Here is a 17,771-nt window from a genome sequence, read left to right as displayed (position 1 = left end):
CAGAAGGGACCCCATCGCAGTCATGGCAAACAACGGATGGATCTGGATGAGGCCTGCGGTGTTGATGGTATGTCGCACTGTTAGTACCCTAGTGCTGCCATTGTGGATGTCCCCCTTCCAAAAAGAGTCATGTGGTGGGTGGCATGACTATCAGTGCTAACGCTGGAGTACGCGGGTCTAAATGGCTATGTTTACTCTGAAGTATCACGATGGAAGTGATGATGTAACACAGGGCGGGAGCATGTCTGTGAAAGACCGGAAGCAGTTTCGTTCTGTTGTCTGCTCAGTCCTTGACCAGCCTGGCATTCCTGAGACGGTTTATGTGTCGCAGATGGATAGCGCTACAGGCCCGGAGTTTTATTGGGTTGTTTTTTTTTCATTGATTACAGGTTGATTGCGACCAGAGGTCGAGAAGAATGGAAAAACCCTCATTCACCACTCAAGCCTAAGTCACTGAGGTAGTTCATAAGCTCCTCAGTGACAGGGCACCACGGGTGGATGAGATCCGCCCTAAGTACCTCAAGTCTCTGGATGCTGTGCTGTCTTGGTTGCCACATCTCTGCAGCATCGCATGGCAGTTGGGGACACTGCCTCTGGACTTGCAGACTGGGATGGTGGTCCCCCTATTCAAAAAGGGGGACTGGAGGGTGTGTTCCAAATACCAGGGGATCACACTCCTCAGCCTCCCTGGGAAAGTCTATTCCAGGGTACTGGAGAGGAGAATTTGGCCAATAGTCGAACCTCGGGTTCAGGAGGAACAATGCGGTTTTCGTCTTGGCCGTGGAACACTGGACCAGCTCTATACCCTCCTCAGGGTGCTCTGTGCTTTGTGGACTTGGAGAAGGCATTCGACCGTGTCACTCGTGGCATTCTGTCGGAGGTGCTTCGGGAGTATGGGGTAAGCCCTCTGCTAAGGGCTGTATGATCCCTGTATGACTGGAGCAGGAGCTTGGTTTGCAGTGCTGGCAGTAAGTCAGACCTGTTCCCAGTGCATGTTGGACTCCGGCAGGGCTGCCCTTTTTCACAGGTTCAGTTTACTATCTTTATGGACAGAATTTTTAGTTACAGCCAGGAGCCGTAGGGGGTCTGGTTTGGGAGCCACTGGATTTCATCTCTGTTTTTTGCAGATGATGTTGTCTTGTTGGCTCCTTCGTGCCAGGACCTCCAGCATGTAGAGGAGCCAGCTGAGGTGGCGCAGGCATCTGTATCAGATGCCCTCTGGACGTCTTTCTCGGGAGGTGTTCCTGGCATGCCCTGCCGAGAGGAGACCCGGAGGAACACCCAGGACTGGAGTGTCTATGTCACTTGGCTGGCCTGGGAACACCTTGGGATCCTCATTGAAGAGCTGGAGGAAGTGTTCGGGTAGAGGGAAGTCTGGGTGTCCCTGCTCAGACAGCTGCCCCTGCAACCTGGCCCCGGCCCCAGCCCCAGCCCCGGCTAAGCGGAAGAAGATGGATGGATAGGCCTTGTTTTTGATGATATATCACCTCCTTTACCAACAGCTCCTGTACCTCACCCATATCCAATGTTACAGACACCTTCTTCATATCCTCCTACCCCTTTCACTGTCCCCCCTATTTGCGACTCACAAGATTTGACTGGCAACCAGTCAGACAGGGTACTGTCTATTGCCTTCATAGACGGTGTAAAAAACATTGTCCTCCACCTCCTTAATAGTAGTATTGGGAGGAGCTCTGTTATGGCTGTCAGATCAACCACCCCAGCCAGATGTATCATGAGTGTGTGTGTGTATGATCCCCAATTTTTTTCTGTGAGAGCAGGTTTGATCAACCTACAGAGAGACTATGGACTGATCGTTTTACTCAAGCCATTCAGCGTTTCTTAATCTCAAAGAGAATCTATGTCCATGAAGCCAGAATCCAAGGAGCTGTAGACGCTATACTACAAGCACTGAAATAGTGTGTGTGTTTAAAATTGATCCATGTTTGTGATGATTACTATTCCTGAATTTAATGTCTGACATTTTGTCTTTGTAAGAAACACATACTGGTTATTCCAGTCTCATCTCTAACTTGGAAAGCACAGTGCAAAAGATTTATCATAATCCTCCTAATCCAGGAGGTCTCGGAAATGTCTATAAGCTTTGCAATGCCTTCAGGAACTCATCGGGGGTTACTCCTTGGCTACACAATGTGAAATGCTTTTTATTGGGGCAGCATGTCTATATACTTGCCAAAGCTGCTAGACATTTTCCCAGAAACAGGGTTTTGGTTAACAATATTGATAAACAGTTCCAGACTGATTTAGTAGATATGGTTTGGCTTATGTCAGTGGCAGCACTAGGGTACTGACAGTGCGACATACCAACAACACTGCAGGCCTCATCCAGATCCATACATCCGTCGTTGCTTAGAAGAAATCTGACGTTGAAATGAACCCAAATGACCAGGTCTTATATGCACATTTAAACAGTGGGAGGTAACAATGTAGGAGGAGTGGTCACATACTCACAAGTTATGGATACACCTATTCCGGATGTGTGGTCACACCCCCCGCATGTGCACTCATATTTTGACACCTTTTTACAGATGCAGCATTGCTGCAGAGGTTGAAGGGGTGGGGGGGTCAGCGTCAGTTTGCTGAAGACAAGCAGACTAAGGACATGGATCACTGTGGTCTGATGAGACCAAGATAAACTCATTTGGTTCAGATATGGTTTGGTATATGGTTCAAGTATGTGGGGGCAACCAGGTAAGGAGTACAAAGACAAGTGTGTTTTGCCTACAGTCAAGCATTGTGGTGGGACTGTCATGGTCTGGGGCTTCATGAGTGCTGCCAGCACTAGGGAGCTACAGTTCATTGAGAGAACCATGAATGCCAACATGTACTGTGATATACTGAAGCAGAGCATGATCCCCTCCCTTTGGAAACTGGGCCGCAGGGCAGTATTCCAACATGATAATGACCCCAAACACACCTCCAAGACAACCGCTGCCTTGCTAAAGAAGATGAGGGTAAAGGTGATGGACTGGCCAAGCATGTCTCCAGACCTAAACCCTATTGAGCATCTGTTGGGCAACCTCAAATGGAAGGTGGAGGAGCGTATGGTCTCCAACGTCCACCATCTCCGTGATATCATCATGGAGGAGTGGAAGAGGATTCCAGTGGCAACCTGTGAAGCTCTGGTGAACTCCATGCCCAGGAACATTAGGGCAATGCTGGAAAATAATGGTGGCCACACAAAATATCATTAAGACATCATTAGACATTAATGGCTGTGTGTTGAGGTATTTTGAGGGGACAGCAAATTTACACTGTTATACAAGCTGTACACTCATTACTTTACTTTGTATCAAAGTGTCACTTCTTCAGTGTTTTCCCATGAAAAGATATGGTAAAATATTTGCAGAAATGTCAGGGGTGTACTCACTTTTGTGAGATACTGTATACAATATAAAGCTGAGCTTACTTAACTCAGCTTTAGCAACTCCACAGTTACCATGATGCTTCAGTCAGCTTGTGTGGCACCATCCCAAGGGACAGAGAATCTTAAATAATAACTAATTAGAAAACTTTTTAAAGAACTCAGTTGGTAGCCGTCTGGGCCAAGTGCTGTAACACTGTGTATTGCCATTATCGAATTGATAGATTCTGTAGATGGCTTGAAATGTAACATATCAGGACTGTCTTTTGATAGACAGTACTGATACTCTGTTCTGACTTAAATAGCTGTTTTTTTATCATAAATTTCCCTTGGGTCAATAGTTTATTCAATATTTGGTTTCCTTATTTGTGTGATCTGTTGAGCAACCCTTTGGACATAAATTGGCATAAAATTGGTCATTTTAATAAGAGTCATTCTGTCTTTGCAGTTAACAAATTGTACTGAGTTTTGAGGTCAAACTTGTTTTTATATTTTTATAAGTTCAGGGGAAGGTGAAATGGAGTTCTGAGCATCTTCTGCATTTCAAGATTTAATGGGCTGGTTGTGTTTATGTCTTTAAATCTTCTTGATTCTGGCTGAATATGATATGAAGTTTGGTCTAATTTCCCTAGGCCCACCAGAGAGTTAACAGGAGAGTGACATCTGGTAACACAAGCCTGTGATCTGATTCTGTTATAGTTGAATAACCAAAATGGATCAGTAAAGAACTAATCTATTCTACTGTATGAACGGTGTACACAGGGAAGCAAGGACAAAGGTTTACCTTGTGGAAATGAAGAATTCAAATGGTCAGCACTTCCTGTTCGGTGCATAAAAAGTGATAATGACCTGACCATACTTGAAGGGTTTGAAATGTTAGGATTTGAATAGATTAGAACATTGGATTAATTGTACAGTTTTGATTGCCACCAAAGATCAGCTGGTGAGTTCAATTTGGTTTTATCATGATCTGAATTTGGAGTGCATACATTCACCAAAACAGTGTGTTTGATATCTGGGCAGCTATTCCACAATGTGTCCCTAGAGCTCCAAGATAACAGTCCTTGCATTGAACTGAAAAGTTTAATGTATTAATGAAGTAGTAAACACTCAGTGAACACATGAAATTTCTCTATGTGAATTATACAGACATGATTTTATGGGTTTTGCTGCACCATTGTCCAATTCTTCTCTGCAAAGCCTCAGAGTCCCTTTCTCTGCATAGTCCATGTCACCATTAAATTTTTCCCAACTGGAAATGTATTGGGTATGCCATCATTATGAGCGTTTCAATATTCTTATTGTCTGACTGAGGAGAGGATAGAGGTACAAGTGAGGCAAAGATGGAGTTACAGTAAAAATGGAATTGGCCTCTGTGTATTTAATTTATAGTGCCAGTCATGCCAGCCCTGTCCACCAGATGTCTCTATTGACCATCGGACTGCACTGTTAAATCTGCCTGCTCAGCTGCTCCTCATTAGCTCCCCTGTACATAGGGACTGTGGGTTCCAATATAGTTTCTGTTACGTTTCTTGATAAAACTGCTGATTTATAAAAAATATATATATGGACAACCTATTAGCGTAATTGTAATAATCAAAAAAGGAACTGCACACCATCAGGTTCTAATGGCCAGATGTGTTCACAACCTTTACACACAAAACACTTGTAGACGCCTTCTCTGACACAAAACTAGTATTTATGAAGGTAGACTGTGTAGTGAGAATATGCATACCTCAAGCATACTTCATACCATGCTTACACACCTTTTTTCTAGAGACAGCTGTAGGTAAATAAACTGAAACTGAAACTGAGGTGAAAGGTTAATTGGATATGAAACAAGAGATAGAACCTTAGAGTAATTCGTTGTTCATTTTGTTTGCCAATTTTACTGATGGGGTATTTTTCAGTCTGTACTGTGTTCATTAAAAAGTCTAACAGAGGCACATTTATGAACATTTTTAAATCATTGTTGAGTGATGAAATTTATCATCATATTTACTGACATTGGAGCCATTATTTCCTGTGGAAGATCTTTTCATTTAATCCTGAATTGTGAAGTGTGTGTCAATATGAGCTTTGTAGGTCCTTCTTAAGTTAAATAATGACTGAGATATTACCATGTTGATGACACTGATTGCTAATTCAGTTGATCTCATTAACTTGTGTACTTCTGGCCTATGTGAGACCATTCTGTCTCATTTGGAACAGAGGCAGAGTATCAGGCTGGCCTTCATGGACCAACCTTTGCTGCCTGTGTTCGCTGGAGGATTTGACCCCTGAACTGATATAGCTGCAGTGTCTTTATTTGGTCCTGTTTGCTCTTGTTGCCTGCAGGTAGCATGTGAAGGCAAATGGAATGTAACTACAGACTTCATTTGAGCTTGCAGTAAGTGTGCAGTGGAAGCCGTACCCTAAAGCTCCTGGTTATTACTAGTGAAGATAGGCTATCATGTTCAATCTCTTCTTTGACTAGGAGCTAAAACTGTTCAGTGATATTGAGGTGAAGAACAGAACTTTGTTTGACTGCCTTCACTAATGTCTAATCAATACCTTTCATACAGACAAGTCAGTGTTTACATAAAATTTCCATATAATTCAGATGAATGCCCTGGGTTTTATATCTTGCTTTAGGAAATTACATTTACCTAAAATTACAGAAATTTCAATAAACATATATACAGAGAGATTCAACTCCATCCATGAACACCTAGAAATTAGAAGCCCCTGAAAACACTTGAAACACAAGTTGGATAGTTTAGAGATGTGTTCCCAGGGCCTCGTATGTAAAACTGACTTAGGATCTGTGTTGATATTAAGTGGGACTTAAAGTTGTAGCCTATAAATATTTTGTTGTTATATTTGATAAAATTGTCATGATCTGACAGTAGAATAAGATACAGGTTAGCTGTGAATAAATCCACAGTCTGTGGCTCCACCCAGCTATAATTTGATTTAAAAGAATCCATCACTCCCGAATCAACACAACCATCACAGCCAAGGGGAGTGTCTGAGAAGTGCTGCTGGCAGCCCCCTTCCCTCATGCAGCCTGTACTGGGCAGTGCCCCTCCCCCGTGCAGGTGCAGAGCCTGCTTTTATCTGGTCAGATATGTTCAAGCTCAAACTGTAAAAAATGGCGGAGAACAAACAACAACAACAGAGCAGAAAAAATACCCTACCATTGCCCACATCAAAGAAAAGAAATATGAAGTCTGACGAAGAAAAGCAGTGTAAAAACAAATAACTGGACCAAGCCAGAGGGATAAGGGATATTGTAGCATCATTTCAGAGATGGAGGGAGCTCCGGGATTTGTAAGGACTCATGAGCTACACAGAGCTGCTTTTTTGCTGGACAAGTAAGGACCACTGTTTGATATATGTTTAATTCTATGTTTAACCACAAGGCTATGGTGGCAGTGGTTACAGTAATAATCACAATAGCGCATATGGCCATACGATGTTGCAGTCAAGCTACGTAGCTTGTTGGTAAATCTAGCTTGTTAGCTTGAATGCTAACCACAGTATTTAGCTTTGTCTTTATGGGTACTGGTTAGCAAAAGTGTCAGGCAGTTATAATAATGTTAGTTTGTATTCAGTAGCTCTGAAGTGGTTGAATTGATTAAAGACATAATGTCTCTCATGCTTTCAGAAAGGCAGCATGGCAAAAATGTTGCACCTGGTAATGATTACCGGTAACTCCGTCTACCACAATGTGAGGCATATTGTTACTCGGGATATCTACAATGATCTGCATGAGCCACTTGTCATTTTAATTTCATTTTGTTGATCAGAAATACATGTCAGCATTATGCTAATTACTCAAATTGCCCAACATGCAACATCCAACAACTTTCAGCAACCAAGCTTAATCTCATCTGCTAAACCTATAGATGAAATTCTAATCATGAAAGTTCGTAGAAAACCACATTTCTAGGTTTAGTATGGGTCATATAGGGGTTTCCAGTGGATTACCTGTCATGCTGGAACAGGGAAGGTCAACCCAAATGCAGGAGATGGCAGGCAGGAAGTGCAATGGATGAGGTTTAAATCTGGATGGTGGCAAACACGAAAAATCATCAAGGAAACATTACCAGCAGGATAACAGAAACTAAGCAACTGGAACCAGAAATCGCAGGATTATTGAAACAAAGCAGTCGATTTGACTGAACAAAAGACTGGAGAAACCCAGGATAATGAACCAAAAAACACTTGGAACAGGCAAGATGCTGAAAGGCAAGAAAGACACTGTGGAGGGAAAGCAGATGGGGAAGAACTCATGTAACAGGGCTGGCCTAGTTAAACAGATGCAATACAAGTGTGGGGGGAAAATTCATTGGTGAAAAAAAACAGGAGTGAAAAGAGAACGCTGGAAAAAGGCTAAAGTATCCCACAAAACTGGGAGAAAAACACACAAACAGACCTACAATGGAACTAAAATGACAGGACCATGATACACCCACTATTCAATCCACTGAATAATACATGTTGCCTGGCTTCAATCTTTTCTGCCATCACTGTATTTTTAAACAGTTTGATTTTCTCTGTAGGTTACCTGCTTAATCAATCTTTTTCAAGCTCAGCATTTTTTATGAATCTAATGGTTGCACAACTTCAGAATTGATGCCAAAATAAATTTCATGGTACAAATCTAAAGACATGTTAAAATACTAAGATTTGGTTTTATCTGGTTTACAGTAAGAGTGGCTTGCTGTAAACCAGTAGCAGTAGTGGCTGAAAACAGTACAAATGCACTATTTCATCCTGTTTAAATAATGCTTGCTAATAACCACAGCGAACAGCTGTTTGTGGAACCAGTGGGCTTAAGAGTAAGAGCCTCAGAAGAGCTGGGGGGTGTTCCAGAAAGTGGGTTATGTGAAAACCCAGAGTAAGTTAATCCTGAGATGGGGGAAACTCTGGGTTTTCCATTCCAGAAAGAGAGGTAACTGAAACTCTGGGTCGGTCACCATGGTAACAGACTCTGTGAACATAACCTGCTCGCTGGCAGGTTTACTTGAAGAAATGCTGAGTTTCTACCCGTCTCCTCCCACATGAAGACAGATGACATGGATTGTCCATTCATTCCCAATCTGATTGATATCGAAGCTCAACAAATTTGTAATGCTTTACGTCACGAGAGAATCTTCCGACCCACATTAAATGTCCTGTAATTTCCAGAGAAATATCTGTTTGAACGCTACTGCTTTTCATCAACCAGTATAATTTATGGACTTCTGGGTTGATGGCTTGCTGAGCGGACATGTGGAGGGGAGCTCCCATGTACAGTTCGTTTTAGCTCAGTGATTACATCTATAAAGTGACCATAACTTTACGCCAACAACCTTATCAGGTTAGATTTACATTCGAGATGTTGGAAGGAAAGAGAAAAGAGAGGCTGGCTACAAGAAGCACCGAGGCAGCGGTGGTAGCAGTGGTAGCAGTGGTAGCAGTGGTAGCGACGGCAGCGGAGCAGCATTTAACGTTAGCCACGTTGGTAACTGAGCTCAAGAAAGCCTGGAGTAACATCACAGAAGCACTAACAACAGCGCTCTTGCAGATTCAGGCAGCACTGGAAGCCATAAAAGGCCAGGTTGAATCGTTTGAGGCTTGTTTTACCAAGACGGAGGGCGCGCTTTCAGACCACAGTGACCAGATCGCCATGCTGGAACCATCAATAGAGGAACTGCAGTCCACCATGCAGGTTGTCTTCTGATCAGCACTCATTACTGCATTGCTATGTCTCCATACTGTTTGACTAAATAACTGAGATGGGAGGTGACAGGGACAAAATCTATTTGAGATATAAAAAGATACTCTCAAATCCCATTTCCAACACGTTACATTCTGTTTTTAATTACACTATTTTACTTTCGTCCCTTTCTTTCTCTTTCAGTGTATATTGATATTGAGTTTAGCATTATATGTTAAGAATTTAAACTTCGGAGCTCTATTAGGTAGGGTAGATAGCTCAATAAGGGTTACAATGAAGCTATGTGTATATCAAAGAAGGGGGGTACACACAGGGATATTATACTATCACATATCAGGATTACATTTCATTCTGATCAGGGGTCACTTGGATGGCTAACTACACTTTACAATCCCTCAATGTTAGGGGATTAAACTCACCATTTAAATGCTCAAAAGTTCTAGAATTATTGAAAAGGAAAAATGTTGATGTGGCTCTCCAATCTGAGACTCATCTACAACCGTCTGATGCCCATCATATGCAGAACAAACACTACAGAGTAGGAGCATACTCGGGGGATGGATCTAAGACTAAAGGGGTTATGATTGTAATGAAATGTAAACTAAATCTGGCAATTGATAAAATTAGTTGTAATAATTCAGGGAGATTGGCAAATGAATATTATAGGTCCGATCTGGTTAGACACTATTAATTCCCCTATAAGAAAGGGCTATTTCCATAAAGATCTTAACACAGAACTTATTTCAGTGCTTCATAAGCCCGGCAAGGATCCCCAGAACTGTGCAAGTTACTGCCCTATATCGCTTATTAACGCAGATATCAAATTTACTCCAAAATTATTGCTATGTGTCTGGACAAAGTCGTAGGGAAGTTAATCAATCCGGACCAAACCGGTTTCCTTAAAGGATGGTTAGCATCAGACAATGTCCGCCAGCTTTTACATGTCATTGCTGATGCCAAAAAGACAGGCTTGCCAGGTGGACTCCTATTTCTTGATGCGGAAAAAACGTTTGATCGCTTGGAACGGGGATATCTGTGGAAAGTCTTGGAAAAATTTAAATTTGATCCAAATTTTATTAAAATTATACAAATTTTATATTCTAATCCTTCTGCTAGGGTTGTCACAGCTGGGCACCTTTCTGATCTTTTTAGTATAGGTATGGTTCTAGACAGGGCTGCCCAGCATCTCCTGCCATTTCCAATTTGTCGCTTGAACCATTAGCCCAATACATACGACAAAGCACATTAGTTGCTCCAATTCAAATAGGCTCCACATCACACTCCATTTCAGTGTATGCCAACAGCACACACACACACACACACACACACACACACACACACACACTACCTCTCCAACCTACAACAGTCTCTCCCAAGTGTGCTGAAAATCATAGAACACTTTGGTACACTTTTTGGTTATAAGATTAACTACTCGAAGTTGAGCCTACTATTGTTGAACACAGATCAAGAAATTAAAAATCCAATCCTGCACACCAGTGGCGCAAAAAGCAGTAAATTTAGGTATAGAAATCAGTCCCTGTATCCAGGCAACAGCGGAAAATAATTACTCTTCCATTTTGAAAAAAAATTGAGGATGACCTTGAGAGATGGGCAGCACTCCCTTCGTCAATGCCTGCCCGTGTAGCTACAATCAAAATGAATGTGCTCCCATGCATTAACTTTGTAAGTTCTATGCTCCCTTTACCAACCCCAGCGGGGTTCTGGCAAAAACTTGACTCAAAGCTTAAAAAGTTCATTTGGAATGGGAAAAAAAAACCTTGCATTAAATGGAGATAAACGAGATAAACCCCAGGGTGAATGGGCTTGTCCAAAATTTAAGTTATATCATTGGGCATTTGTCAGACTTGGGCGAAAAAGAGGACTCAGATGCAGTATGGCAGAAGTACAATCAAGTTTTATTAATCTGATTCTTTGACTCTCAGGAATGAATGAAAACCAAACACTATGAAAATTCTGAGACAGACACAAGACAAACAACATGGAACACAGAGAAACGAAAAGCGCTCCCGCAGGAGGAAAACTACACTGAACTGGGGTCAAAATAAAGTATGAAAATTACAACAAAAATACACTCCGAAGAGGATGCACGATGGCTATGAAACTTATTCTATCGTATAAAAATTATCAACAAAAATTCACTCACTTGGAGGAGAACCGAAAGGGCTAGAAAATCTCAAATTACAAACAAAACCTTAACCAGAAAATTACAACAAAAATTCACTCTTCAAGAGAGGGCAAAAAATACAGATAAATAAAACAAGAATAATACTTATCACAAAGACGATCAAGACTGTGGATTCAAAGGGCTTAGGCATACGACATGAAGACGAAATACTTTGGCACGGAGACAGGGGAAGACAAAGACTTTATACACATGAGGGAGGGGAGCACAGGTGGAAACAATCAGGAATCAGGGATGACGTCAGACCAGGGACACAAGAGGAAGGGCAAGTGACCTGAAACGAGAGGAGAATTATTTTCAAAATAAAACAGGAAGTTCACGAGACAGAGCCCAAGACAAGACAACCTCACCGTGCTGTGACAGCATTTGTTCTGCGTTCCTTGAAACACTGGTTTGATGCAGAGGTAGCTTCCCCCTGGAAGACACTAGAACAGGAGCTGGTTCATCCTCTAAGACTTCGGGATGTGGCTTTCTCTGGACTCAAACATAAGAAATGTAATTCTCAATTTGGCCTGATAACATAATATGTAATACAAACTATGGTGAATGTAGAGAAATATATGGGTTTTAAATAAAATGGCATAAACACCCCCCTATTTGGCATAACACCAATTTATTAACGGGTGGCGAACCATTCATTTAACAATTATGGGCTCAACATGGCATTTGGACATCGGGGGATATCTCGGGCCAAAACGCAATTCTGGATTTTCCTGATCTAATGTCCCATTTTGGTATCTCAAGAAACTCACAGTTCGTCCATTTTAGAGTAAGGTCAGCACTTAATTCGCTCAAGGTTCCTTAGGGGGCTGATGTGGGGATTCACCCTTTAATATCACTGATGGAGAAAGCTCCCCATAAGAAAACAGTCTCTTATGTTTATAATAATCTCCTATCATACATCCTTGCAGATCCCCCAAACGCAGTTCTTGGGAGGCGGATGTTCATCTAGGAACAGAGACCATTGATTGGGATACTGTGTGGGAAAATGTCTTGCGGTCATCTAAAAACCCAAACCACCAATTAATGCACTACAAAATTTGTCACAAGACCTAGCTTCCAATCCTGACTGTACGTTCTGTAATCAAGGCCTTATAGGTACATTGATGCATGTCCTGTGGGAGTGTCCAGATGTACAATGGTTCTGGGTTAAAGTTGTAGATAAGGTGTCTGATCTGATAGGAAGGAAACTCCCACTGGAACCGGCATTTCTTCTCTTTCTACTACTCCAGGTTCAAGATTGCTGAGGTAGAACATAAACTCTAGTTAGCTGGCATAACTGCAGCAAAAAAATAAGGTGGCTTCCAGTGTGAAGGTTGAGTTCCTGCGTTATTAATGTTTAAAATCAATTTAAAGTTGATTACAAACAGTATTTTGTATTTTTATTTTAGTAATTTATCTTGAGAACATTCTCCGGCCACACATCACCAACCTCAAACACTGCGGACGTGTGCTCGCATCACTGCAAATTTTATGCATAGCGCTACGTTTTTTTTGCAAATGGTAGTTTTCTCTACAACATTGGGGATGCAGAGCACTTCAGAAAGGCAACAGTGTGTAGAGTGGTGAGGAAAGTTACCCTCGTGCTGAAATGCCTGTTACCAATGATGGTAGTGTTCCTCAGACACAAACCTGTCAGAAACATCAAAGAGGAATACCACAGGATTGCAGGTGACTGATGTAGAAATATTCTATTTTTGTTTTAAATTATGATATACATTCTGCTGCAACCTCAGAGTGGGGTAAGTAGCTTAATCAGGTGTCATTTTTCAGGGCTTCCTAATGTGATAGGATGCATAGATGGGACACAAATTCCTATTACTGCACCTAAAGAAAATGACTGCTAATTAGCAGCAATTACTTTTAATTAAAACAGTCAAATGAAGATTTGTGATTTGGTTCTTCTTTATTCCCTATAAGTACAAAAGCAACAGTTCCAGTAATGGAATTTCAAGGTCCAGTTAGACCATTTCCTTTTCTGTTTTTTCAATAGTCCTCATGAGGTGCACTCTGAAAAACTCCTTAACTGGTAACTGCCAAACATATGGACAACATTTAATTGCTACAGTTCTACATATAGATTTAACATGGTATTGACCAAAAATCTCACTGTGCTGTGGAAGTTGATAGACCCTACTTGTGATGCCCAGTTGAAGGACAAGAATGTGCTAGTTGTTTGTCCATTATCTATGCTCATCACTTAAGTGTAGGCTACATGTCAAACTATATTCCACTAGACAATGTAAAGGAATATATATATATATATATATATATATATATATATATATATATATATATATATATATATATATATATATATATATATATAGCCTACTTTTCATATATATATATATATAAAATAGGTTTTATTCTTTTAAAAGACACAAGTGTGTACTTGTATCTGATGTAGGTGCTTGTGTCCTGGTGGGTGACAGGCTTCCTGTACACATCGTCACATTTTAAATGAAGCCTACATATAAAATAAAAATGTGTAAACATTGTATCAAGTTTCAATCCACTTAGTGGTGTATTAAGTGGGAGGATGTGGTTAAACAGAATTTGGTTAGGGGTTTACATTACTATTTGAAGGAGCCACTGAATTAATATTTACTTTAACAGCCTAAGTCAATTAAAAAAAAAAAAAAATCAGAGTGAGGTGCAATCGCCTTGCGAAACATGCCTTGCCTTTTTGAATGATGTTTTTATATTTCAGTTTTAGCTGCATCCAAGTCTTTTTTCCCCTTTTGGACTGCACCTAAATGGAAATCAGATTTTATTCCTATTTACATATAACTAGGCCTATGTGCTATGTTCTTACAGTTAAATGTTAAGTCAGTGGAATAGTTCAAACTTACGTGTTGACTTGGGCAGCAATTTCCTCCCATGCTGTTTCTCTCTCCTTCGCCGCTGCAGCGGTATTAGATTTTCGGAGAAATATGTGCTCATATTCTACATAAGCCTGCAGTAGGACCTCCAGCTCCATTGGGGTAAAATAATTCAATCTCCTTTTTTCTGTTGTGGTGAAACTCGTGGTATCGGGCTCCATTGAAGATTGATTTTTATAGTGGTTGTGCATGCGCGTAACTCAAGGTGAACATATTCAGAGTTGATTGAACTAATTCAGATCATCTGCTCTGGAACAAGATATTCACAGTTTCCCATCTCAAGGCAAGTCAACTTAAAGTTCAGGGATAGACTCAGAGTTTTTTGATCCTCCTCTCTGGAACACCCCCCTGGTGTCAGTGTGGCAGACTGATATGTTTATTTGAGTTTTTCATGTGATTGGTTGAGAAGAACAAAAACACTGAATAAAGACACTTTTGTCTTTTAAAGAAGTCAAGCGATCTGTGCAAATGACTGGCCCATCTTGTACTCTTTTTTAGACATGTGCAATGCACTTGAAGTGTTTGAGCACATCCAAGTCAGCTGGGAGCACATGATCTGGCTATGCTTTCACATACCAATTTGACAAACAACAAATCCAGTAGAATTTTTAACTTAATGCAGTGATTGAGCTGCATTCTTGTTCCAGCTTCTGCTAACTCTCATCATTGGCAGGAGGACAGAACAGCCTGCAGGAATGCTGGCTCCCCTGTATTGTTTAAATTATGTAGCGGGGCCTATGATTTTCTGCGTCTACATTCTTTCAAATGTTCACAACTCTGTTCACATAAACCATGTCAAACTACTGTTATCAACCTGCCCTGGGGCCTCGATTATAAAAGTATTTCTTAAATTTATCCTTGAACGTAAGTCTGTTTTGTTTTTCTGACGGTGTGTGTACGTTTGCTGAGTGTACATAGATCATAAAAGTCATGCAAAGGTTCCAAGGTTTTCTCAACTTGCAATACCCATACAAACCAGCAGGAGAATCACTCACTTCTAGTCAAGGCTACTTGGTCCTCAACGGTGTTTGGATGTGTAGTGTATATTAAGAGGTGTTCAAATGAATGCCAAGAATATTGCAATATCATAGCTGTGGTTGCCTGCGTGTGCTATTTGGAAGTCCACATAGTTACAGAGAGATGTGAAAGGGAAATACCCTCCGTCCACAGAGTGATAAACCTCTTGAAATTCTGTGTGAGACGTCATAATGTTGCCTCTTTGGCAAAACTTGTAGTCTACTAAACATGTCCTGTAAGTGTTTGTGTCGTAAATGCCTCACAGGTCTACACTTCCGCAGTAGAGACTTCCCAGACTTCTTTCTGTGGCGCTGTGCTTTGTTTACTGCCCGCCACGTGTATGTGGGAGTGTCCATATTTCCGACAGCACCTTAAGGGGCCATACAGCAAAAAGCCCCGAAGAGCCTCCTCCCTCTTTTCCTCCTCCTCTTCCCCCTGTCCCTCTTCGTCCCTCTCCTGTCCTTCTTCTTCTTCCTCCTCCTCCCCCTCCTCCTCCTGCTCCTTTTGCAGCCGCATTGAGCTCTCTGTATTTCACCTGAGTTCTCTCACTGATCGGAGGACTTTGGCATGTTCGGGACTTCCCCCGCCTCTTCCACTCAACAGTGACATATATTATTCCCTTAGCCTGCTGCTCACACGGACTTCAACTCGTCACTTGAAGCTCGGCAGAGCAACAAACCCCGACTGCTACTTAACACAACGATGGATCCTTCTGCCCTGCTGTGGCTGACTTTCGTGAGTGCCGGGACGTTTCTCCAAGGTGAGCTCGTTAATACTGCAGAGAATACCTTTCCGAACACGTATAATAGCCTACTTTAGCTATCTTATGACTTTTGCCAGAGACTTAGTCCCCGGTGTGTCTTAATGTAAATACCTGCAGTGTGAATCCACTAATGCCTGAGGGTACCACTGTTACTGTAGGACTGATGTATGATCATATTCACTGCTGTGGGCGGTGAATCCCGTGGTTTCTTCGGCTTCCTCCTTCATAAACATGCAATCATTGAGAAACTAAAGGAAATAACATGACGTATATAAACTTGATCACGCAATATATATTAGGTTAGATGAATTAAATGAATGACGAGCTCAGTCAGCAGTACATTTTTGGGTTAACTTCTAATGCTTCTGAATAAACAGGTGGTTTTACCCTCTATTAGCCTCCAAGGCAATAACTTCTAGTAAAGCCACCTCCCTGCTCAATCCCTCTGGCTCTGTGTCATGGAGCAGGATTCTGTCCCCAGGTTACAAATTTGCTGCCTGCTGCTCTCAGATCATTTGTTTGTGCTTAGGGATGTGGTTGCTTATATTCTGCTGTAATTCAAGCCTCTGTTTATGTGGATGTTAGTGTGTGTGTGTGTGTGTGTGTGTGTGTGTGTGTGTGTGTGTGTGTTTTATTGCATGGGCCAGGAGAAGCCAAAAATAACACAGTCATTCACATGTAATGACTTTAGTCACATAAGGGAGAGTATGTCCGCACTTTCTTTCAAATCAGTTGACTTGTATTAGAAATAAAAAAGATTGAAATACTTTCTACTTGTGTGTCTTGCGAATATATCTAATGTGAGCTTTCCATATATAAAGCAAATGAATAATCTTCATTCTGTATGCCCCTGAGGCTCACAAAGCCCTGTTTTGGGAGTCAGACGATAGCCCCATAAAATGTCTCTGGTGGTGAATGTATAGTCTTGGTGAGATTCAAGGGCTGGGCCTTGAAATAGTTCTAACACTTACAGAACTTCAATCGGCACCGGCATCACTGACGGTGTTGTTTAGCTTGCACAGAATAAGTCAGAATAAATGTTTTGTTTTTTTATCCTTTCTCCCAGCTCTTATCTCTGAGTTGTGTCTGTTTAACTAGCCATCTCTCAGTAGTGCTGCTCTTTGTCAGAGCGACTTGACGTTGCTGTGTGTGTGTGTGTGTGTGTGTGTGTGTGTGTGTGTGTGTGTGTGTGTGTGTGTGTGTGTGTGTGAAGGAAGGTTGTGCGGGAGGGGTTGACACTCAGCACAGCCAGGGGCACCGTCTCCATCACTTGATGCTATCAGCTATGTCTCTGGCTCAGTGACTCCAGAGAAGGAGGGATGTTTGTTTGTTTTCACAAGACTAGCTGTTATGTCCATTCAGGATGAATTAATCTGTGTTCGTTGTAGGTTCGTTGTTGGTAATGCCTCACTGCATGTTTAGTATGCAGCTGTTTTTGCCTGAAATAGTTAAGTTTTCGAAAGTAGTAGAGTTGCATGCATAAACCTTTCAACCAATGTCTTTTTTAAACACAACACTAGCACCACCCACTTATTGCATCTCATGCAAGCACAGAATGTGCACGCTTCTGTGGAGTTGGCAGCACGTCAAAGCGGTGTGTTTAATGCAACTTTTCTGCCGAACGGGTCAGACAAGAGGCAACGGAGTGGTCAGATATAGGCAGTTGGCTGTTGGTTTGAGTCTGGGTGGTGTGTGGGGGCCTTTAGAAGTTTGAAGCCATAGCAGTCTTTCCAGGGTGACTTTACACTGGTAAAACTGCCAGCATAGATGTGAGAGAATACAGCATAGTAGGGCTGTCAACAAATATTCTG

The 17,771-nt window shown here is 41.7% G+C and overlaps 1 protein-coding gene across 3 annotated transcripts in view; it reads left to right on the top strand.

Annotated features, from left to right (window-relative positions):
- Positions 1–15,608: 15,608 nt before the first annotated feature.
- Positions 15,609–17,771, top strand: part of alcama (activated leukocyte cell adhesion molecule a) — a 72,765-nt gene continuing 70,602 nt past the window's right edge. For 2 of the 3 annotated variants that reach the window (XM_037119290.1, XM_037119291.1), the window contains exon 1: positions 15,609–15,957. In XM_037119290.1, coding sequence (XP_036975185.1) covers positions 15,900–15,957 — 58 coding nt within the window. In that variant the 5' untranslated portion in view covers positions 15,609–15,899. The remainder of the gene's footprint in view (positions 15,958–17,771) is intronic. The other variant, XM_037119289.1, reaches the window with a different exon arrangement.

Source organism: Acanthopagrus latus, chromosome 13 (genome assembly GCF_904848185.1).
Source record: "Acanthopagrus latus isolate v.2019 chromosome 13, fAcaLat1.1, whole genome shotgun sequence".
Classification (NCBI taxonomy): domain Eukaryota; kingdom Metazoa; phylum Chordata; class Actinopteri; order Spariformes; family Sparidae; genus Acanthopagrus; species Acanthopagrus latus.
The sequence above is the reverse complement of the archived record's forward strand: the minus strand, read 5'-3'. Positions and strand labels throughout refer to the sequence as shown.